Source organism: Schistocerca cancellata, chromosome 7, assembly GCF_023864275.1.
Source record: "Schistocerca cancellata isolate TAMUIC-IGC-003103 chromosome 7, iqSchCanc2.1, whole genome shotgun sequence".
Taxonomy (NCBI): Eukaryota; Metazoa; Arthropoda; class Insecta; order Orthoptera; family Acrididae; genus Schistocerca; species Schistocerca cancellata.
In genome coordinates this window covers 331,711,278-331,734,756 of record NC_064632.1, presented here as the reverse complement: position 1 = coordinate 331,734,756, position 23,479 = coordinate 331,711,278, and the positions used below count along the sequence as shown (strand labels likewise).

General features: G+C 43.4%; 1 protein-coding gene across 1 annotated transcript in view; it reads left to right on the top strand.

The window, feature by feature from the left end:
- LOC126092756 (lysine-specific demethylase 3B-like) overlaps window positions 1-23,479 on the top strand; it is a 168,975-nt gene that overhangs the window by 75,540 nt on the left and 69,956 nt on the right. The window contains exon 2 of the mRNA XM_049908482.1: window positions 14,253-14,445. Within this exon, the coding sequence (XP_049764439.1) occupies window positions 14,253-14,445 (193 nt within the window). The remainder of the gene's footprint in view (window positions 1-14,252; window positions 14,446-23,479) is intronic.

The window sequence follows — 23,479 nt, the reverse complement described above, 5'->3', positions numbered from 1 at the left end:
GGGCAGGGGTGATACAAAGTAAATTCTTCCCGATGTGCAACGATAAACAACGTACATTACGCGCACGAACCGATCTTGAACGTGCAGTCCTTCGGAACAGCACTAGGAAGTCTGTCAGCATACTGTAAAAGTGAAATTTATGTATAGATACGACGCGTAATAACGGTCTGTGGAATATTATCTAGTAAAGTCGTAAACGTTGTATTTTTCAGGTTTCTAAAAGCCTCGAGCGTAAAGGATTTGCAATGTTCTTACAGTTCTTTTCAGAGCCCGTGTGGGTATTCTCTGGAACACCCATTATCTTAGCGTTTCTCAGTTCTGGTGAATATGACGGTCGGCTTCGGTTTATTGGTAGATTACTGCGGGAGTGCAATTAGTCTACAAAAGAGAGAGCGTACAAGTCACTCGTGCCACCCATCTTACAATATTGCTTAAGTGTGTGGAACCCGTACCAGATGACCTAACAGGAGGTATTGAGCGATACAGAGAATAGCAGCACGAATGGTCACGGGTTTGTTTAATCCGTGGGAGAGTGTCACAGAGATACTTAAGGAACTGAGCTGACAGACGCTTGAAGACAGATGTATGCTATCCCGAGAAACTTCCGTTCACAAAAGTTTCAAGAACCGGCTGTAAATGATTACTCTAGGGATACACTAAAGCCCCTTACTTAGCGCTCACATAGGGATCGTGAGGATAAGATTAGAATAGTTACTATACACACTGAGGCATTCACACAAGCATTCTTCCCGCGCTCCATACTTGAATGGAACAGTAAGAAATCATAAGATTTTAATAAAGTACTGGACACCAAGCCACGTTTAAGTTGGATCCACCGTCTTTGTTTATTAGCTTTGCCATCTTTGTTTCGATGGATTCCCGAACTATTGTGCAAAAGTGGAAACGGTAACTGGCTCTATATCCACACAGCTTTAATCAGTCACGCCGAGAAAACTGAGGTATCGAGAACAGTGTTTTTTGTGCGCTCACGCCAAGTCAGATAATATATTTTGTCCTTTACCGGAATTAGTTTATTCGCAGGGTCTTCATTAAATTAAAATCTGACTTTTGACAATGAGCTTCGGCCTCCAGTCAGTTGCAGCTCATCTTTGAAATACCAGGAGCAACTGGCCGACATGAAAACTTAGAGAAGAAGACTATTATTATGGTAAATAGCTTAGCTTTGTTACATCGCGCGCTGCCACTTGAGAGAGACGGTTATTGATTTCGGCTACCTTTATAATCGATATACCTATTGCGTGGAAAACATGGCTAACGCTTGCAGTCACAGTGAAACGGCACGAGAAATGTTGAACGGTGTAACCAGTTCTTGAACGGTAGTTTGCCGCTACTGATGCAGTGAAACGTTAGTGGCATGATGCGCCCAAGTGACTAGACTACTTCATTATTAAGACAAGTGTTTTTAAGAGTTGTGGTATTACACCAGCAAACTTGTTTTGCATGGCTTAGGTAGCTGTAAGCTGCATCATTCCCACAGTATAACCTTACGCCATCCTGCTGTACGGGACAATGTTCCTGTATCTAGGAACCGTCAGAATAACGTCTTATACAATGTCGAATACCCGTTTGAGGTCAATGGTAGATTTGGGAAATTCCCATACTGCTTTAATGTTTGTGCTATTTCCTGTATGGCATTCTTACAGGAGAGGATAAAAAGAATCGACGACGTGTGGGTGTACATTGTTTCAATTACTATGACAGAATTCGTTCGTTCTATGCCGTTGGTGAGTCATTTGTATCATTAAACTGTACAAATAATTCACAGGCGACATTCTCGAATTAAACGCTATTGGTCATGGTGTATCCTGCAGCAAATCAGATGCACTGCAGATGTAGATGGTCGTTTAAGGGATTAATATGTCGTGCACAGTATGAGATACGCATAAGCATTGTTCTGTGCGTATTCGTATTTAACTGCCTGTGTTTTCACCTGTTCGTATGAGATTTTTTTAGCCGTGTGATAGGTTGCCCATAGTATCTGGGCCAGCGACCAGATAGCGTCCTGTGGCGGGGACAGCTGTGGTGCTTCTGCGAACCGGTTCGTTGCCCGCTTTGCCCTCCAAAACGTGTCTCTTCCGTCGGTCGGCCTGCCTCCCACGTGTGCGCTGACCTGTTCGCCAGAAGCCCGGTTTCTGCCTCGCGATACCACGCAGTCAGGCGTTGATGCTTCTTTCATACTCAAGTATCGCCAAATCTGAGTGCAACGCCACACAACGCCAGCGATTAAACTCCGTCGCTGCGATTAAGAATTTCAAAATAATCATAGAAATTCTCCCACAGTTACAAAGCTCACCAGTACGGTTTCCTGTTTAGATTAGTTGGCAATACAACAGTGGGAGCCTGCCATTGTCGGCTCCTACTGTGTTGCCACTTCCGCAGCGTAAAGCATTATGCTTGCCAATCCTCAATTAGGAAAGTTTTGAAGATTTGGAAATATCGCCAATTTCAGGAATGAACCTTAACTCTGGCCCCAGTTATGAACGGATTTTTTGACGTGGTATGACCACAGAGAACTACAGCATACGTGAATTGCCGATTTTTTTTACATGTTTGTTGGAGGAGATGGACTTCGAAACTATTTCCCATTGGCCCGGGGAACAGCGCTGTGGTGATTGCTTGCAGATATTTGCGTCAGAAAAACTCGCAGTGTGGGTCTTAAACGGTAGTTGACAAATTGTACAATAATTTGTTTAAAATATGCTCCCATGTGACCCGATGCGGTCTTTCGGATATTTAGCGATGCATCTCTCCTGAAGGTCACAAAAGAAAATCACCATATATATATATAAACATACAGCTTCCCATTATATAAACTTTGCATATTTAACCAGGTTTGAATAATGCTGTAGAACGGGTCAATATGCTAAGTTATGGCCTACGTACAGAAGTTGATCATACAGTTTATTTCCTGCTCCATAACAACGGATTCATTAACTGGAATAGAAAACTAGAGAATTTTTCGCAGGTAGCTAAAGTAAGCTGACAGACATCCCACCGGATTCTTTTGTTTCTGTTTGGATGGAGACTAGGCACACTTTCCGATATATGAACGCTGGACATGATTACGATGATCTGTGCGCCGGTGAGGTACAACCATACGACTGTCTCACCTGTGAAATAGGCCAGTAACCAACAGTCGGTTCATCTTACGTGATGTAGGGCGTATAGTCAAGGTGAAAAATTAATGTATATCCAGATACCAAGTTTTCTTGGTACACGGAATCTTCATTTCTGCCCTCTTGGAATATCGATTGTGTCCATTCATTCCATGAAAACGGGGAACGTAGGACTTAAGAGCCCGGGATTAGTGTATACTACTAACAGGTTTACATCTGTCATTTATATTTTAAGGGTCACATCACACATTTAATCGTAATTTGTTCCTGTTGCCAGCCAAGACCTCTGAAGCAACAGAAGTGATATTGTTACGAGGGTTGGCGCTTGAATAGTGGCAACAATTTATTTTCAGCTCGTACAAAATAGATACGTGTTTCAAAGTTTTACTGAACTTCATAGTAGTCACCTGCATTGTGTATAACCCGTTGCCAGCGATGTGGAAGTGATAGGATACTATTAGCAGTGCCAATTGTGTTGACAGTTCGAGCGGCGCGGTTTATTGCCCGACGAGTTTGTAGCAACTCTGAAGCGAATGCCGTTAAGTGTTTCGTTAAGTTTAGGAAGCGAGTTGAACTTAACGATGGCTTAAGTCAGGGGAGTTGCAGTAGGAGGTATAGCACTTAGCAGCCCCATCAGTCAAACAAATCAGTAACAACTTGCACTGTACGTGCTTGAGCATTGCCCTGCAAAATGGACAGGTCGTGCAGAAAGTGTCATCATTTCTGTCTCAAAGCTGGTCGTAGGTTGTGTTCCAAAAATGAACAGCATAGAGACACTTTCTGCAAGACCTGACCATCATTTTGAAGGACAATGCTCAAGCATGTACAGTGCTAGCTGTTACTGATTTGTTTGGCTGATGGGGCTGCTAAGTGCTATACCACCTACTGCATTCCCCCGACTTAAGCCCTCGTAAGTTCAACTCGATTTCTAAAGTGAAGAAAACACTTAACGGCATTCGCTTCAGAACAGCTACAATTTCGGCGGGCAATAGACTGCGCCGCTCGGAACTGTCAACATAAGTGGCACTGCTAAGAGTATCCTACGACTTCCACAATGCTGGTGACTACTTTGAAGGTCATTAAAACTTTGAAACACTTATGTTTTGCACGAGCTGTAAATAAATAGTTGCCACCATTAAAGTTCCAACCCTCGTATTTTGCGAGGGACACACAGTACATACTTGCATCGTTCCAGACTGTTAGTGAATCTAAAATTTAGGCATAGCCATGCAGTTGTTTGGCACATACACGCAGCAGTCGAGAGTCACATGTCCACAGCAACCAGTAGATTCACCCAGACCACACGACATTCATAAGGTATTATAGTTGGCCTTAATTCTACACTAGAAGAGTTCATAGATTAATGATAGATTGTAAATCACACTTTCATCTCAGTGACCAGTTAATAGCCTGTGTAAAACATTTCAAACGTCTGAAACCCTCCCTACAGGGTACTCCCTTCCGTTGGCCGAGATCGGGCAGTTATTGTGAGTCGATATGATTCAGAGTTCAAGAGAAGTGACAGGACGCATGTAGATTGTCATAGTTGCCACATTTAGGTATTGGCCATTTAGAATGACAAGAAATTAAACATTGTTGGAAGTATAAAGCCAGTAACGGCAAGGCCTCCGTCGAGATGGCGTGACGTAACAGCTAGCGCGAGCGGCGCAATGGTGAGTGCAGGCAGGTGCGGCCCGTATGTAGCGCCACCTAGCGGCCCGTTACGTCACCAGTCCCACCTGCTGCTTCTTGCCTGCTGCAGCGAAGCCGTAGCGCCAATTTTTTTTCTTTTTTAAGTGCTCGCCACTGCCTGTTGGCTCTCGGCCAAGACACGCTCGGCCGCAAGCCAACGTGCACTCGGCGTGCCATACCACCGCTAGTCAGCATACTTGCTCCCAAAATTACTACCGATTAAGTATCCGGTGGGGGCAGGGGAGATTTGACGGAACTTGCGCTTCAATTGATTGAATATGTAAATGTTGTACCCCACCTTTGCCAACAATTGGCCTGTAAAATCCGCTCCGTTAAGCTGTAACCGGCATTTTTAAATGTAAGCGACAAAATGATCACTACTTGCCAGCGGCCACATTGTAGGAAATTCGTGCTAAATCCAGACACGGATTAAAATAAATCAACACCTAAATTTTCCGTTAATCGAAATCTCGTGTGTTTAATACAGCCCTATAAGTCTCGCACTGTGTGGATCAGCACTTCATACGATTTAATTACCTTCATCATCTGTTTCGCGGATTTAGTAAGCGGGTCTTATCCTCTCGGACAGTACAAACAAGTTTTGCCTTGTGATCAGTATACATGGCAATCGCTGTATAAAGGACGTGGTTAAGCTAGCGCTCGCTCCCTCCCTTCCTCCGGCCGTTTATCATGGTGCGGATTACGCTTGCGGTATTTGACGCGCTTTGTTAAAAAACCAGCGCCTGGATTAGGACGAATATGCTGATTTGAAATACACAACCGGGCATGTGGCTTATATTTTACCGCCGGGCGACAATGCTGGTCTCAGTCCACCATCGAACATCCCGAAAATATTTATCCGTTGCTTCGCGTTTCATCTTCAGGTACATGCTGGGTCTCTACGGTTCTGGATCCTTAGTTCGCTACCACACAGAATAATTGTTAGCCTCAGTGTTGTAGAATATCATTTGGTTTGCGTTGCGGCAGGTTTTCGCCAGTATTTTGATTGTGCCACAAATGTGTGACATACTGGCTATTTTTGAGACGGGCATATTCATATGGATATTGCCACGAAGTGAATTAACTTAGTTACTTATTTGAGGCAGGTGCTATCGAAGTGTACATTTTCATCTCGTAATTTCTGTCCCTTAAAGTATTTTAAATTTGGTGTTTATAATTTCACAATTCTGTGATTTGGCTGTTATGTGGTAAGTTATCTTAAAACGGATGCGATAACAGACACGTCGCTGGCCAGGGATAATGTTTTCATATCTGCTTGCCTTAAATTGTTCTACTATATCATCTGAGTGCAAAACAAGAGAGACTGGGGTCATACAGCAACTTTGTCGAATACCTTGATTGATTATTGTAGGCGTAATGGTCACGTTGAAATTACCGACGAGAATAGGTTTCTGTTAGCTTGTACCTGGTGGGGAAGCCGTACTACCTTTGTTATTTTAACTTAAATTCGCGTCAACCCGCTATCAGACGTTTAATGTATGCGTGAAATGTTGTTGAATATGAACTTTTAATCATCTAGTCGGACCGTTAATTTCGTTGCTTGGCTTCGCTTCATCACACACAGGGACCTTACGGACTGGCCCTATTCTATTTTCTTCATACTTGTCGAATTTGATTCTGTGCCTACAGATCAGTTTCCTAACGGTCGCAGACACTGAAAGTGCTTCGACCAGAATGATTTTGAGGGTATAGTAAGACGGAGAGAAATAGGTCCGTGTACGGCATATGTCTACGATAATTGCCAATGTTAAGAGATGCTGTTGATATCCCATTGTATTGAGCAGGTGCATTTAAAATTAGTTTCAGTGGTTTGTATGTCATTTGGAACTAAGCCATGTAAATGATATTGACGTGATATGACATAATAATAGAACTCGCAGATAGTGACTTGTGCTTGGAGTTTGTCATTTGTGTGCTCGTGATGGCGCCACGCTTTCTGTAGGCCTTCGCGGACAGTTCGATACGTACTGATAAGGAGAAAGCAATAGAGCGGGATTTTGTTGTGAAAGCGCTCACATTGTGAACGGTGCGGCATGAGAGTACTGTAGTAGCAATTGCTGCGGCCACGGCCTCATAACGGAATGCTGCTGTGACTCACTCCCCCACCCCTAGTGGGCTGTGAGCCAGGGCCTCTCTTTCCTCTGCTGCTGATCACACGGCATACCTCATGACGATGTGTACGGTACTGCACCTAACAAGGAATTTTGATCTAAATATACCCATTTGTGATCAGCAACACAGACTGCAGAGTAAGAGAATCTGCAGTTCGTAACTTCTATTCTTATGAGGTCGCTGTATGTAGCCTGTCTATAATAATCTGGTACTCTCCAGGAAGCAAGCACCGCTGAAACGTCGCATCGCTGCAGTGTGTTTACCTGTTTGTTAGTGCATAAATTTTGCGAATGTTGAATTGTTCTTGAATGCGCCAAGAGAAAGTAGTGAGCACATGATCTGTGAGGTTAACCGTCTTGAAATTTCCGTTTGCAGTAGTGTATAACGCAGGACATTTTGTACTTAATTTCGTATGTAACATACCGTCGGGTATCTAATAATTGTTACTAACTAATGCATAATCTATAAATTATGATTTTCTTTGAGTAAATTTAAAGTAGTACGATATATGATTTTTTTTTGGAAGCAGTGTAACGTTTCCCCCCCTTTAATGTTGTAGGTTTACGCCATAAAGTCCATGACATCCCCGAAAGCTCAACTACAGCACAAACGTAGCTTTTGGCCTTTTGGTGAGGATCAGTTTCCTAATGGATTCAATGGGTTATGTATCGCCTCATTTTGCGTCGTATATGGTTTTTTTTCGTGGATGGTATTTCTATGATGCGAAAGAAATTGTCGCTAGCGGACTATTCTCAAGATTCCACGTTTGCCTCTCTTTCACGGCGTGTTTGTACTTTGGTTTGCCGAAAAGTAAGAATATGTTATCAGTCAATTTCATTGTACCATAAGCATAATCGTTTCCCTTGGATAGTCAGTTTCAGCATCGGTTGTTCTTGCCATTATTAGCAAATAAATTTTTCCTGCTCATCTGGTGTCTTTTTAATCTACATTTTGGAAAGCTTAGATATCGTCAGTAATTTCTGTTTTCAGATTGGGTCATTAGTTTGCCAGTGTAACAGCGTTAACTGATGCCCTGTCCTCGTCGATACTCACGGGTTTTTAATTTACATTGGTTAAAGTATCAATTTATTGCGTATAGTATTCCGTACTATAGACAGTCGGTAAATAGCGAAACATTTTACGTTTAATCTGATTTCGTATCCATTGGAGATATCTATGTACAGTTGCTAGAATTTCACCATTCTGCTGTTACTCATAACGATGTAGTTTAATAAACACACATTACTTGTCAATATGTAAAATTATTATTTAATACATTGTGAAAATGCAAGTCTCCCATAGATTGCGCGCATTGGAATTTCATTATTTCGATTTGCTTCCTAATGTTCTTTGGGAGTGTCATATCTTGACATTACCAGCTTTACAGTATCGCGTATTTCCTGAGTTGCGCCATAATAGTTTGTAAGTGCTGTTGGGACTCTGTGTTCCGTTAATCGCTTCAATAATTGTCAATTTACCGCCCTTACGGATTTCTAGTCAAAGCTTTCAAGTGAACGATATAACCACCAGTACGGTAAGATGAACCAATTTCAAATAATTAAGCTTTTTGTTAATCTTAAATTGCTCTTCCGGTTAATAAATGTAGTCGCTTGTTCATCGTCATAATTAAATGTACTAAATGTTTTTAACATTTTTTGAGAGTGCTGACTTCAACTTTTTGCGTGGAACGTGTTTCTTGATTATCGGGTGTGAGAAGAGTTGTTTCACTGCTGTATCTTCAAGTTTTCTGCTATAACTTGATGAGAGTTTACATCATCAGTGGTAACAACAGTTAACAGTAAAATTGTCAGAGCTTGAATAATATTGTTCCACGTTCTCCGCATGTGATGCTTTGAGCGAATGGAGGATTATGCAGAAGTCTGCTTGGTGCCATAACTACCATAATTTGATAATAGAGAAGCCATAAATCCGAACATTGTTCTGAACACATCATTGCCCTTATGTTACCGCGATGCCTTCGTCATATTCACGATGTGCGTGTGTGACAGAAAGGAGTGAGAGGCGGGGGGGGGGGGGGGGGCGGGGTGTAAAGAACGAATCCTTGAAACTGACTTAGTTTCCAGTGTCAAAAATGGCGCCAAGGACCGGGAGTGACATTGTATTTTTAATTTTGAGTGTGTGTGTGTGTGTGTGTGTGTGTGGTGTGTGTGTGTGTGTGTGTGGTGTGTGTGTGTGTGTGTGTGTGTGTTTAAGTAGTGGTGTTTTCAGCATACCTTACTTACATAGATATTAATAAGTCTCAGGCTGTATTTAACAAAAATTAATGTTACAATATAAAAAAGGATTCATAGCTAAATGATTATATTTTACAGTGTTTTGAGTGTGGTGGTTTAGTTGGCGTTTTAGCTAATTTGGAAGCCACCTATACGGCGACGTATCTTATGCAGTAATAAATAACCCTATAATTAGCGGTACAGTGACATAATACTTTGCCTGCATCAATCAGCTGACTAAAAGATTGCAACTTGTAGTTTGTATTGTTCGTCACACTGTGCGCATCTGCATGTGTCCCCCTGTATGTGTCGTGATATTTTTCTTCTTCTACAGTTGAGCCTCTGTCTTTCTTATCGTGGTTTGTGGGGAAATCGGTTAATTTTCAGTAGGCCAACCCCCTATTTGTTTATAGTTCTATCTAGTTAATTTGAAATAGCGGCACTTGTGAAAGGACCTAAGCTGAAACTACTACTCAAATCTACTTGCCGAGAAAACTAATGCCAGGTTGAGGTATACAAAAATAAATGTTCGGAATGTGTCTCGCGGAAAATACACGATTCGTTACTTTTTTTAGTCGTTGCAGAATATACGCGGAAGGGGAATTGTCGAACAAGATGGCGCGTTAAGTTACTGACTGGACTTGCATTGAGTAGGACCCCGGTTCAAACCCCATCCGGACAACCAGATTTAGGTTTTCTGTTATTTCTGTAGATCGTTTAAGGCATATCCGCGATGACTCCTTTGATAAGATCACGGCCAATTTATTTCACCTACCAGAGTTTGTACTCCGTCTCTGATGGATGATCAGGCCGTCGATGTGACGTTAAACCCTTGTCGTCTTATATTCTTTTTTTTGCGAATTCAGGGGAAGAGGTGTGGAATGCAACTGTAGTGCTACCGTTGTACCTTCTGCGAGACACTGAAAGAAGACTTGGGAGTGCAAGTGTAGATGAATAGGCAGTCTCTATGGAGGTAGACTTTGACGGGCGTAACGAATTCGAGAAGATTGCGTCGTTTTGACCTGTGCAGACTGCTTATGTGGCGCACCTGGCACCGCTACAGCTTCCGGCAGATGCTCCCTCCCACTGACCAAGGCCAGTCGTCCACGTGCCCTATTCCCCTCATCTACATCCTCCCTCATTTCCTTCTCTCTCTCTCTCTCTCTCTCTCTCTCTCTCTCTCTCTCTCTCTCTCTCTCTCTCTCTCTCTCTCTCTCTCCCCCCCCCCCTCCCTCCCCCCCCCCTCTCTCTCTCTCTCTCTCTCCCCCTCTCTCTCTCTCTCTCTCTCTCTCTCTCTCTCTCTCTCTCTCTCTCTCTCTCTCGCGCGCGCGCGACGTCGATCATTCTTTCAATCGGTCCTCTTGTAGGTACTTCGTTACGTGGTAGCATCATTTTGCAATAACTTAGCATCAATCTGTTAACCACCTTGAAACAAAAATCAATCTGGAAAACATCATCAAAGTCCTATTACACAGCGATCAAGCGAATGAAAGATCGACAACTTGGCAAGAGATCTGGCTTGTAGACACTGCCCAATAGGTGCAGTCATTCTCAGAGATTGATACCTGTTGCCCACTTCAGATGCTACTGTAGCGCCCACTTGAGATCAGTCTATCAGTACTTGTTCATTCATCATGTAACGCACGTTAAAGAATTTCTATGGATTGATTTCCACGAATTCCACCTCAAGCTCAATTGTGTCACATTAGAATTTAGATGGTCGACGAAGCGCGGCTCCGAATTTCTTCTGTGAACTTACGCCCAACTGTATGATACACATATTTCTCATGCATTTACGATGGAAGTAATGCTATTTGGAGCTGGTGTGATTACTCATTTCGTGACACAATATTTTGTCTGTCAGATAAAACAAAAGGGCTCACGTCTAGCCATGTAGTTTATAACTAGCTGTCGTCATTAGTTGGGAAAGTGCACACGTCGGTACTCGTTGATACGTAGCAGTGTCAGTATTTTTACCGTCGGTGGGAAATGAAGAAACAGCTAAAAGTACGCTTGGTTTGTGCTTCGGTGGCATTGTCATCGGGTTCATGTTCGCTGCTGAGAAATGCACTGACATCCGATGCGCACAAACGGTAGAAACGCCGCGTCGTCTTTTATCAGTGCTTACCGGAAAGAATGCGGTGTGCAGATTAGCGAGAAATCCGGTAGCTGACTTTTGTTTCTATAGAGAACAAGCTCTTCTGCCGCATTCTCTGTGGTGCCAGTGAGAATGCTTAAGCGTTTTATTTTTTCACATTTTGTAGAATGTATGTTAAGAGATTCACTGTTTATGCCTGTTTGGCTGCGTAACCTGCTGCGGCAGCTACGACCGAACATTTCCTTTGTTTCTCTTAATGGAGAATCGTGATTTTCGTGCATGTATTTTAAGTCAAGATGAAAATCCATAATTATTTCAAAACGCAGGAGTATTTAGCCCATTGAAGACAAATTTGTGCCAAACAAATAATATGGCAGTCGGAGAAACGCAGTCGAAGATACTCCAGTGGATGTCGTAAAGGTTTGAGTCTAAATATCTGATAATATGCCTAACATTGAAAACACATTGAAAAAATGTATCAAGGTTACAAAAGAATTGCATATGAAAGAAGTGTTGACTTGTTTTGGAAGGACACTAAACGATTCTTGTGATACCGGTTTCATGGCAAGAAAGTTTAGATACGTTCTGAGGGTATTTAAAGGAATTTAGTATAATTGTCTGTCGCACTCGTTATTTTATTCCGTTGTCTCCCAATGCAGGTCTTGATGGAAAATGAAATAAAATCAGGGAAAGATTCCGACCTAATATCGCATTTTTAATGTTGATACGCAGCGTATTTTTAGGAATTTTACTTTGCATATTCAGGTAGATACGGTACAGTTTTATATGACAGAGTACATGTACGTTGGCTTTTCTCTAGACCTAACGGCTTGTCTGTGTTACTATTCACATTTGCATAGACATGATCGCAAATGTTGTGTATTGCTCAGATTGTAGTACGAAGGTGGATGCATTAAAATTAATGCTATTAAAGATTGTAAAGGAGTTAGTGTGGGAACTGCCTACAGCGTGCGACTTCCTGCAAATGTACGGTTTGGTGTTAACAGTATGCTTATGTGACATTTTATAGCGCCAAAGAAACTTGTGTAGGTAAGGGCATTTAAATAGACAGATATATAAACAAGCAAAATACTGCGCTGCAGTCGGCAACACCTACATAAGACAAAAAGTGTTGGGCGCAGTTGTTAGCTCTGTTACTGTCGCTGCAATGGCAGGTTATCAATATTTAAGTGAATTTGAACGTGGTGTTATAGTCGGCGGCACAGGAGCGATAGGACACAGCATCTCCGAGGTAGTGATGAAGTGGGGATTTTCCCGTAGACGTTTTCACGAGTGTACATCAATATCAGGAATCCGATAAGACATCAAATCTCCGGCGTCGTTGCGGCCAGGAATAGATCCTACGAGAATGGGACCAACGACGACTGAAGAGAATCGTTCAACGTGACAGAAGTGCAACCCTCCCACAAATTGCTGCAGATTTCAGTGCTGCTGGTCCATCAACAAGTACCGGCCGCTGTGACAGAGCGGTTTTAGGCGCTTCAGTGCGGAACCGCGCTGCTGCTATGGTCGCAGGTTCGATTTCTGCCTCGGGCATGGATGTGTGTGGATGTACTTAGGTTACTTAGGTTTAAGTATTCTAAGTCTAGGGGACTGATGACCTCAGATGTTAAGTCCCATAGTGCTTATAGCCATTTAGGCCATCAAAAAGTGTCAGCGTGCGAACCTTTCAACGAAACATCATCCATATGGGTTTTCGGAGCCGAAACATGTTGCCTGGTCGGACAAGTTTCGTTTCAAATCGTGTCGAGCGGAAGGACGTGTACGCTTATGGAGACAACCTCATGAATTCACGGACCTTGCATGACAGCAGGGGACTGTTCAAGGTGGTGGAGGCACTGTAATGGTGTGTGTGGCGAGTGCATTTGGAGTGATGTGGGACCCTAATACGTCTAGTTAAGACTCTTGACAGGTGATACGTACGTAAGCTTCCTGTCTGATCACCTGCATCCATACATATCTATTGTGCATTCCGATGGACTTGGGCAATTCCAACAGGACAATGCTACACCCGACACGCCAGAATTGCTGCAAAGTGGCTCCAGTAACACTCTTCCCAGTTTAAACATTTCCGCTGGCCACCAAAATCCTCAGACATCAAAGTTAATTGGTATATCTGGGATGCCTTACAACGTGCTGTTCAAGAGAGATCTCCACCCCGTCGTACTCTTATGGATTTATAGACAGCCCTGCAGGATTCATAGTGTCATGTTTTCCCTCCAACATTACTTCAGTCACACATCGAGTCTATGCCACGTCGTGTTGCGGCACTTCTGCGTGCTCGCGGTGGCCGTACACGATATTAGGCAGGTGTAGCAGTTTCTTTGGTTCTTCAGTGTATAATACAACCTTCTCTATCCACCAGAGGCGAAGTTGCTATCCCATGAAAGACGTCATGGTTGGTGATAAAATGGTTCAAATGACTCTTGAGTACTATGGGACTTAACAGCTATGGTCATCAGTCACCTAGAACTTAGAACTACTTAAACCTAAGTAACCTAAGGACAGCACACAACACCCAGTCATCACGAGACAGAGAAAGTCTCTGACCCCGCCGGGAATCGAACCCGGGAACCCGGGCGTGGGAAGCGAGAACACTACCGCACGACCACGAGCTGCGGACGGTTGGTGATAACATTATATAAGTGACGGTTTATTTTTATATCACGTATGGTGTAGTAAGAAACATCATTATCGTTACGGAAGTTGAGTTATTGCTTGCAGAACGAAGTTCGGCGCTAATAAACCTCAGTCGGTATTACTGTGGCTTCAGACACCTATTCACGCTGGAGCCGTGTTGGCACATCATCATCATCATCCTCCTCCTCCTCCTCCTCCCCCCCCCCCCCCCCCGCTTCTGCATCTTCGCGGTAGGCTGCGCGAGTGCTTTGCGGCGAAGTGGGCGCTAACAAATGGCTGCCGGCGTGTGTGTTACAGGGAGCGCGAGAAGCAGATGGAACGAGAAAAACAGCACCAGCAGCAGCAACAGCAGGAGAGGGAGCGAGAGAGGGAGAGGGAGCGAGAGAGGGAGAGGGAGAGAGAGCGGCTGGAGCAGCAGCGCGCCAGCGAGCACGCAGTCCAGGCAGTGCAGAAGCATTTCGAGGAGTCGCTGCGCCGCGCACAGCAGAAGGTCAGTAGCTGCACAATTTCATTATGGCTGCGGTTAATCGATGTTAATCATTCGTACAACAAACTTGGTCGATTTGGGAATATACATTCCACCACAGATGTCACGTATCATTTCCTGGAGGCCCATTGGTGTTCGCTAATTGCAGTCATTTCGATCACATCCTGGCCGCAGAGAGAAACGCTTTTTGTTAGGCTTGAAGACAATGGGCTGGTATTTACTAACGCTCCTAAATGGGTGGTGGTCGTAACTGACTAGGGTGATTTTAAGGGCGAGTAATTTCCGCCGTGACGTGGCAGAGATACCACACTTGTAAAAGTACTGCCAGGAAGCACCACCTTGCAGAAGCGTTATAACGGGAGCAGGCTATGACCAATGCAGGTGCTTACATTCTGTTCTTGAAGCGGATTCGATGGAAGACACATGTTTAATTTCGTGGAGCAGTTTTGCAGCTTTCGAGGGAGTGGAGTCGGCCGGAAGTGAGCGAGCACGTGCTCGCTAGGCACAGCGTTTACATCAGGCACTAGCCACCTAGACTGTAGTGTTTTAGTGAACGAGACGGACTTGAACAAATATAGTAGAAGCCAATGAATTTTGTTTACGTGCGTGGAAATTTTCGAGTGGTGTTTCGTGAGAGTCCCCTATTCACGTTTAAGTGTTTTCTTGTGTTGTTGAACCCCGCTAGTAAACTGTTGAGGACGGTGGTTGTATTGGGCTGTAGCGGTGAACATTTCCAGTATAGCGGTCGGATCTCGGATCTTTCCTGGAAGCCATTTGATAGCTACAGCTATTTTAGAGTTGCGAGAAGTTTAACCCTGTCTCGGGGGTAAAGCGGGGCTGGCGACCTCATTGATGCGGTATCGTTACAGAGCACACAATATACCGGGCTCATGAATAACCGTTATCAACTACATGTGCGGAGCAGTACGTTGCATAATTTGCCTTGAAATACGGTGCATTGCAGCTGCTTGCTCCGTGAAGCCATCGTCAACGCAAATTGTGTGTTTAAAAAAAGTGGTAAGAATTACACTAAATTTTGTAATATTTCCTTGTGTGTTTGCGTAAAGTGGTGCCCACATTAATGCGAGTTTGTATGTGCGAGCATTTTGAGTGTGAGCATACTCTTGTGTCCGTGGGGGGAAAAGATTTTTTGCAGTTGTTTTAATCGTTCAGGATACTTGAGGCTTCAAGACTTTAAATTATCCAATACTGCTTAAGTGCGTGTGCAAAGTTTGTGGCAAAGGTGAGCGTGCTTGTTCAACTTAATAAGTTTTCCAATAACTTACTGAAATGAAGTCGTATTATGGTCGCGGTAACATGAATTGTCCCCGTGCATGAAAGACCAATCCTCGGTAGGCAGTGTGTGATGTATCATCCAAATAATCAGGCAGTGAGCAGTTGCTTCAACTAATGCACTATGTACGACGATCTCGTTAACCTCAAACAAAAAATTTAGACGTTTGTTTTCCATACTGCTCACGAGTTCCTAAGCGTCCTGTAGAATTCCACATTTTAATTTCTGAACTACCCAGACGAATTATTAAGTGCGCAAGGTGGGCAATCTGCGTTATAAACACACAAAAATTATATTTCGTTGGTGGGGTTTTAAGAGTAGCAGCTACCGTTAGTTACGTGGCTACTCGTATTTAGCAGGAATGTTCGTAGCTTTGTGGTTTGGTTAGAATTTGTTTCTGCCTTCGGCCCCCTCCATAGCTCTTGATACAGATTTTCTTTCACTGCCATATCAGCCCGTTAAATGCATAGCCAATATTTCCTTTGTTTCGTAAAATTTTTCATTCCTGCTTATTTATGCAAATGAACATCACCAGCTCCCACGCCATAGTAGGAGTGTAGACACTAACGAATCTGTAGACGGATTTATTAGTTTAATCTTCTAATAATCACTTTCGGTCTACGACATTCAAGCCTTAGTGGAATGAATGCCTCTTCGACATTCACGCAGTAGTGGAATGAATGTTTCCGCAAGAAAAGTATCCTGAATTTTTCTGTGCGCGAACACGATTTATCCGGTGTGAATTACGTTTAATAGCATTGGGGTAAAAGGTCGGTTCCGGAGCGAACAAGTCACCCGTCCACATGAGGCACCCAAAACCGGATTTCGTAAACCGATTTCCCAATACCGCTTTCGGTGGTTATGTAAACACTTGAAATCATTTATGGAAAACCACCTCTATTCGTCGATTTTCCAATTCCGCAATCGATTTCCGTTCCCATGTAAACGCAATCTGTTTTGAAACGTGCTTCGGCTGCTAGGTTTCGTCTTCTTTTTTAAAAATAATTCGGCAAATATAGACGGAATGGCGTTTTGTACAGTGAAGAATAAGTTGAAATATTAGACTGAAGCCGGCCTGTATGGCCGAGCGGTTCTAGGCGCTTCAGTCCGGAACCGCGCGACTGCTACGGTCGCAGGTTCGAATCCTGCCTCGGGCATGGATGTGTGTGATATCCTTAGGTTAGTTAGGTGTGAGTAGTTCTAAGTTCTGGGGGACTGATGACCTCAGATGCTAAGTCCCATAGTGCTCAGAGCCATTTGAACCATTAGACTGAAGCTGTGTACACCTCGTTTAACTGAAGAGAAACAGCGATTGTGCCGACTAAATCGGAAACTGTAATAGCTATTTTCCAGGCGTCTTAAAAAAATGGGCCAGCAAATCCGCCCCAGACCTTAACATATAAACATGACAGCGAAAAACGTTTGCGAAATTCGGTTTTCGTCTTTCGGAAGATGTGTTGCTTGTAAATGTACTGAGTCATACGCGAGAGGAGAGCAAATCTGCAATACTAAATCGAATGTTGTTTTGTAGGCCTAAAATCGATGAGAGACTGTCGACTGTGTGGTGGAGCTCTGTGAAGTGTCCGGTTTATTTACCGGAAAGGCTTATCATTAACGATAAGAAACGTAAATCTGAAGAAATAAGCCAGTTTTTACCAGTTGGGAAGTAATCGTGTGGTGCTGTATTGTCTACGGCTCATTTACGTCGTCTTGCGTACAGTTCCTTAATAAACAAATGCAATGAAACACTGTCTAAAAAATACTTACTGAATGCATGCCCTGTCGGTGCATTTGGTGTATAGTACCGAAGATTTGTTGTGTGCGCCTGGACTGTCTACCTACATAAAGGTTGTAGTATTGCCCGTAAAATAACCTCACTATGGGGGACAGTCTTTACTGTGTTGTAAGAATTTGTCACGAATAAATAAATAATTACCTGCACATCCGATTTTGCCCTCCATCGACCTGACGTTGGATGGGGAAACATTCGTTTATGTTGTCTTGTTCTTTATCATTTTGCTTTATTCTCAAGGCACGTTTTTTACCGTTACACAGTTTACAGTTATAAATATATGAAAGCGAAGAAAAATTGTTTTGCAATAACTGAACAGAGCAGAAGCCAGGTTGTGTATAAAAAAGAACATAAATCGAGGAACCAATTTTCATAAATAACCTTTTATTAAGTGGTCAGATATATTGAAGGAAGAAAAAGTTAGCCAGTTGCGAGTAGAACTTGCACATTGAGGTTTCAGTACATACGTAATTATGTATATAAAGTGTAACAAAAACGTACAGCAAAAAATTGCAGGACACATTCCTCACACATAGACGAGGAAATAATGTTACACGAACAAGGGTCTGGAAACGCTTTGTTTCCATGTTACACCTATTTTCTCTCCAGGTCATTATTCGTGCGAAATTGTAAATTCTCACAATCGGCATGTATGGGCAGGCATCAGTCCCCATGCACGTGTTGAAGCAAGTCACCAACAAAGATTTTCTGTCAGTTTTGACCGGCATTCTTGGTGGCTGGTAGCTCTTCACTTTCCTCCACCCAGCTTTAACGGACAGAGTTGACATAATTTTGTAGAGAATGATCTTCCTTATCTGTTAGCACATGTGCCTTTAGCTGTGCGACAAAACATCTCTAGCTGTGCGACAAAAGATGTACTTCATGCACCTTCTCATTTTAGTGTTAATGTCCGTCGGCTTCTAAATAACATTCGGTGACAGGTGAATAGGTATAGCTTGATCAATTGCCTGGCCTTCACTCTTACCGTACCTAAACCCACTGAACTTCGGTTTATGGGGGCATTTGAAAGCTCTTGTTTTTGTAACGCCAGTTCAGTTTCCGTGCCCTTATGATACATCGGGACATCAGAGATTCACAACGAGGGCAGGTTGATGGATGTATGAATGCCCTCGGAGGGCATATTGAGCATCCCCTGTGAGAAAGAGTTGCATGTCATTTGGTGGTGCATTCTGTTCTTGTATGTTTCCCATGATTGAATTGGGGATAATGAGTTGAAACAGGGGAACAAGCCTTTCAAGATCATGCTCAAATAACATACTTTCTTTGTGTCCGTATGAGGAATGTGTCCTGAAATTTGTGTCGTTCATTTTTGTTACATAGGGTATAGATAGATTATCCATTTTGAGAAGCGAGGATCTCGACGATCTTTGCGTGCTATCGACGTAGATACAGGCAAGATATTCTTCCAGGGACTCAGACTTCAGAGAATCTATTGATGTCAAGGCTGAGGTCGGATAACAAATGACGAAAGAAATACTTTTTGTGTGATATAACAGATTAACAATTATCTGAATTTTTTCTTTACTTGTGCTGAGAAACCTGTATTCTCGTCAAATTTAATGATTCTACATCAAGGGGAAGTACCCGATAGGGTTTTAACCCTTTCAGGAGCAAAATAAAAAAATTAATTTATAATTTTTCCTTGTTCTTATTGTATTAATTTTCATACAGTGAGACAGAAAAATGTAAAAATTAAATGAAATACACATCAACTGAACACATACAGGGTGGTTTCAAATGGAGCCACTGCCCGCTATTATGTCATCTCTTTTGATGATAAAGTAAAAAGTAATGGAGCCACTGCCCACTAAATGTCATCTCTTTTGATGATAAAGTAAAAAGTAATTCCTTTCTGCAGATAAGCATAAGGCTACCTGGCCGTGACTACATGTCCATCTGCTTCTGTGGGGTTCCTTCTTTGTGCTGCAGTGCACACAGCACCTTGAGGTTCCATATTTTGGCAGATGTTTTGCGTCCGATATATGTTTCTCATTGGGAACAACAGTCATTACAGCCTACCAAGCCTGTGGCAACACGTCTTCGAAAATCCTTTAGCACTTGCTTGCTGTTGGATTACATAATCGGAACAGAATAAATGCATTTCCAATAGAAATATCAACACCAAAATAATCTTAGCCACCACCATAGTGATTTCCAGTCTATTGCATAAAAACTGTTCATCATATCTGACTTATCGACACATCCTATATTTGCATTATATGATTTCACTATTTTTGGGCAAGGTACCATTGTGATTTTTCCATCCTTTTCTTTATGGCTGAATTCTTCAACACATACAGGCGAATCAATTGTAGACAGCAACATGACCACACGTTTGTCCTTCCATTTGATGCAGGCAATGCCATCAGAACGAACTGACCAAACACTCCTCTTTGCAACTCTTTGTCTGTTTTTAACGTAGGAAGTCCTTTTCTGTGTGATCTAATTGTTCCACAGGCAAAAAGTCAGTCATCTTTTAGCTTCTGTAAAAGTGAGACACTGGTGAAAAAATTGTCAAAGCATATGTGGTATCCCTTTCCTTCCAAGCCTTTACACATATCTCTCACAATTCTCTCTCCTAAGGATTTTTCCACTATGCCTTCAACTTTTCCAGTATATATCTGAAAATCACAAATATATCCAAACTTATCAGCTCTGACCCAGATTTTGTATCCCCTCTTGATTAGCGTTTGGGGCATATATTTTTTTGAATGCGATTTGTCCTTTGAACTTCACCATGCACTCATCTACAGCTTGCTCCTTAGTAGGTGCATAGAATTCTTTGAAGTTTTTCAGTATCTGATGGATTAGTGAGCGGATTTTATATAATTTGTCATAATTTCTGCTCTTCCTTGAAGCATAACAGCGTTGTCATTGATGTGAATATGTGTCAAAATCCAGCTGAACGTTTTTACCGACATTAGTGAGGAAATGTACTCATCTCGAAGTTTCTTATGGGATGACCAGCAATCACAATAATAAGGTTTCTTGATTCCTATTTGAATGTTTATAGCCAAAAATACTTTTAGTTCTGCTTTAGAAAGAGGCCTGAAATTGCCACCTTTCTGTGTTGCGTCCAGGGTAGACTGGAAAATTGTGTGTTCTAACATAGTGTCACAAAACACACAAAAAGTCTACTGGTTGCATACCATCACTGTCATTTTTAAGTTTTCCTCGTACTCCAGCTTCCTCTGAAAAATTGGCGGCAAAGTTCATTGCACTGACGTCCTTTCGCCATGAAAATTTCGCAATGGAAGACAGTGGCAAATCGTCATTAGGGCTGAAACTATCATCACTGTCATTGTCAAAATGGTCCTCACTCTCACATTCCGAAATAATGAGATAAAACAGGTGTTTTCATTCGCAAATCCAGATCACTGTCTTCAGTAGCATATCACTTTCACTGTCACTGCTAGTGTCAATCTGAGAATCGGAATCTGAAGGAATATCTGCAAAAAGGCACTCCAGAATTTCCTCATCCTTTAGTCTGTGAGAATACATCACGTGAAACTGGGGGAAAAAAAAAATCGTCACACCTACTAATGCTGCCGTTACAGGAGCCATGGTTTCAAATGGAACCGTGGTTTCAAATGGAACCACCACAACATTCACGGAAATAAATGCATTATTTTGGTTATTGTTGCAGTACATATAGTATTAATGTAAACAGAACAGTATTGTGCATTTAATACGTGCATAAAAGTTACCTAATACAGAAGAATACAGTCACAATTTGAGAACAAAGACGTTCGCGCACAGCGTACAAAGATGGCTATCCAACTCGTCTCACTACATGCTAATATTTACAGATTTTGAAGCGGTTCCAGTGACAGCCGCTAGAGGGCAGCACCAACTAGGCTGCTGAATGGTGTCCCCAAATGTAGCCACTGTCCTTTTGCCACAAAACGAGAAAATTGTAGGTGGTTTCAAACGGAACCACTTCCCCTGAAAGGGTTAATGAGGGAGTCTGCGAGTGTCAAAGTATGACATACTTGGCCGTATCTGTTGATTGAATTCACTTAGAAGCTTCACTTTTGTACGTCGCCAAAGAACCATAGATTTTAATGTGTCGTAAATTTCAACTTGATACGTCAAACCATTCCTGGGGAACAGGGTTTTAAACAGTCGGGCAGACGGAACGACACCAAATAGGTCCTGTATGGATTCTCGTTTTACCGATTGAGGAACGGTATCATATAAGTAGAGTTGTTCCTGACGTTATTTGCTACGTGCGCGGGAGGGATAATGGATAAGGTAAAAAAGATCTCTGTATTCCCTTCTAAAAATTGTTCAATTATATATACACTCCTGGAAATGGAAAAAAGAACACATTGACACCGGTGTGTCAGACCCACCATACTTGCTCCGGACACTGCGAGAGGGCTGTACGAGCAATGATCACACGCACGGCAAAGCGGACACACCAGGAACCGCGGTGTTGGCCGTCGAATGGCGCTAGCTGCGCAGCATTTGTGCACCGCCGCCGTCAGTGTCAGCCAGTTTGCCGTGGCATACGGAGCTCCATCGCAGTCTTTAACACTGGTAGCATGCCGCGACAGTGTGGACGTGAACCGTATGTGCAGTTGACGGACTTTGAGCGAGGGCGTATAGTGGGCATGCGGGAGGCCGGGTGGACGTACCGCCGAATTGCTCAACACGTGGGGCGTGAGGTCTCCACAGTACATCGATGTTGTCGCCAGTGGTCGGCGGAAGGTGCACGTGCCCGTCGACCTGGGACCGGACCGCAGCGACGCACGGATGCACGCCATGACCGTAGGATCCTACGCAGTGCCGTAGGGGACCGCACCGCCACTTCCCAGCAAATTAGGGACACTGTTGCTCCTGGGGTATCGGCGAGGACCATTCGCAACCGTCTCCATGAAGCTGGGCTACGGTCCCGCACACCGTTAGGCCGTCTTCCGCTCACGCCCCAACATCGTGCAGCCCGCCTCCAGTGGTGTCGCGACAGACGTGAATGGAGGGACGAATGGAGACGTGTCGTCTTCAGCGATGAGAGTCGCTTCTGCCTTGGTGCCAATGATGGTCGTATGCGTGTTTGGCGCCGTGCAGGTGAGCGCCACAATCAGGACTGCATACGACCGAGGCACACAGGGCCAACACCCGGCATCATGGTGTGGGGAGCGATCTCCTACACTGGCCGTACACCACTGGTGATCGTCGAGGGGACACTGAATAGTGCACGGTACATCCAATCCGTCATCGAACCCATCGTTCTACCATTCCTAGACCGGCAAGGGAACTTGCTGTTCCAACAAGACAATGCACGTCCGCATGTATCCCGTGCCACCCAACGTGCTCTAGAAGGTGTAAGTCAACTACCCTGGCCAGCAAGATCTCCGGATCTGTCCCCCATTGAGCATGTTTGGGACTGGATGAAGCGTCGTCTCACGCGGTCTGCACGTCCAGCACGAACGCTGGTCCAACTGAGGCGCCAGGTGGAAATGGCATGACAAGCCGTTCCACAGGACTACATCCAGCATCTCTACGATCGTCTCCATGGGAGAATAGCAGCCTGCATTGCTGCGAAAGGTGGATATACACTGTAGTGCCGACATTGTGCATGCTCTGTTGCCTGTGTCTATGTGCCTGTGGTTCTGTCAGTGTGATCATGTGATGTATCTGACCCCAGGAATGTGTCAATAAAGTTTCCCCTCCCTGGGACAATGAATTCACGGTGTTCTTATTTCAATTTCCAGGAGTGTATAATTTGTGTGTGTGTGTGTGTGTGTGTGTGTGTGTGTGTGTGTGTGTGTGTGTGTGTGTTTGTGTGTGTGTGTACATTTTCGCTTGAAAATAAATGTCGACTTTTAAAATGGTTCACTTGCAGTTTATCAAAAAAAAATCAAGGATATTGCTTTGATCATACTTCTTGGCCGTACTTCTGATAGTATATTAAGACATTTTCTTTC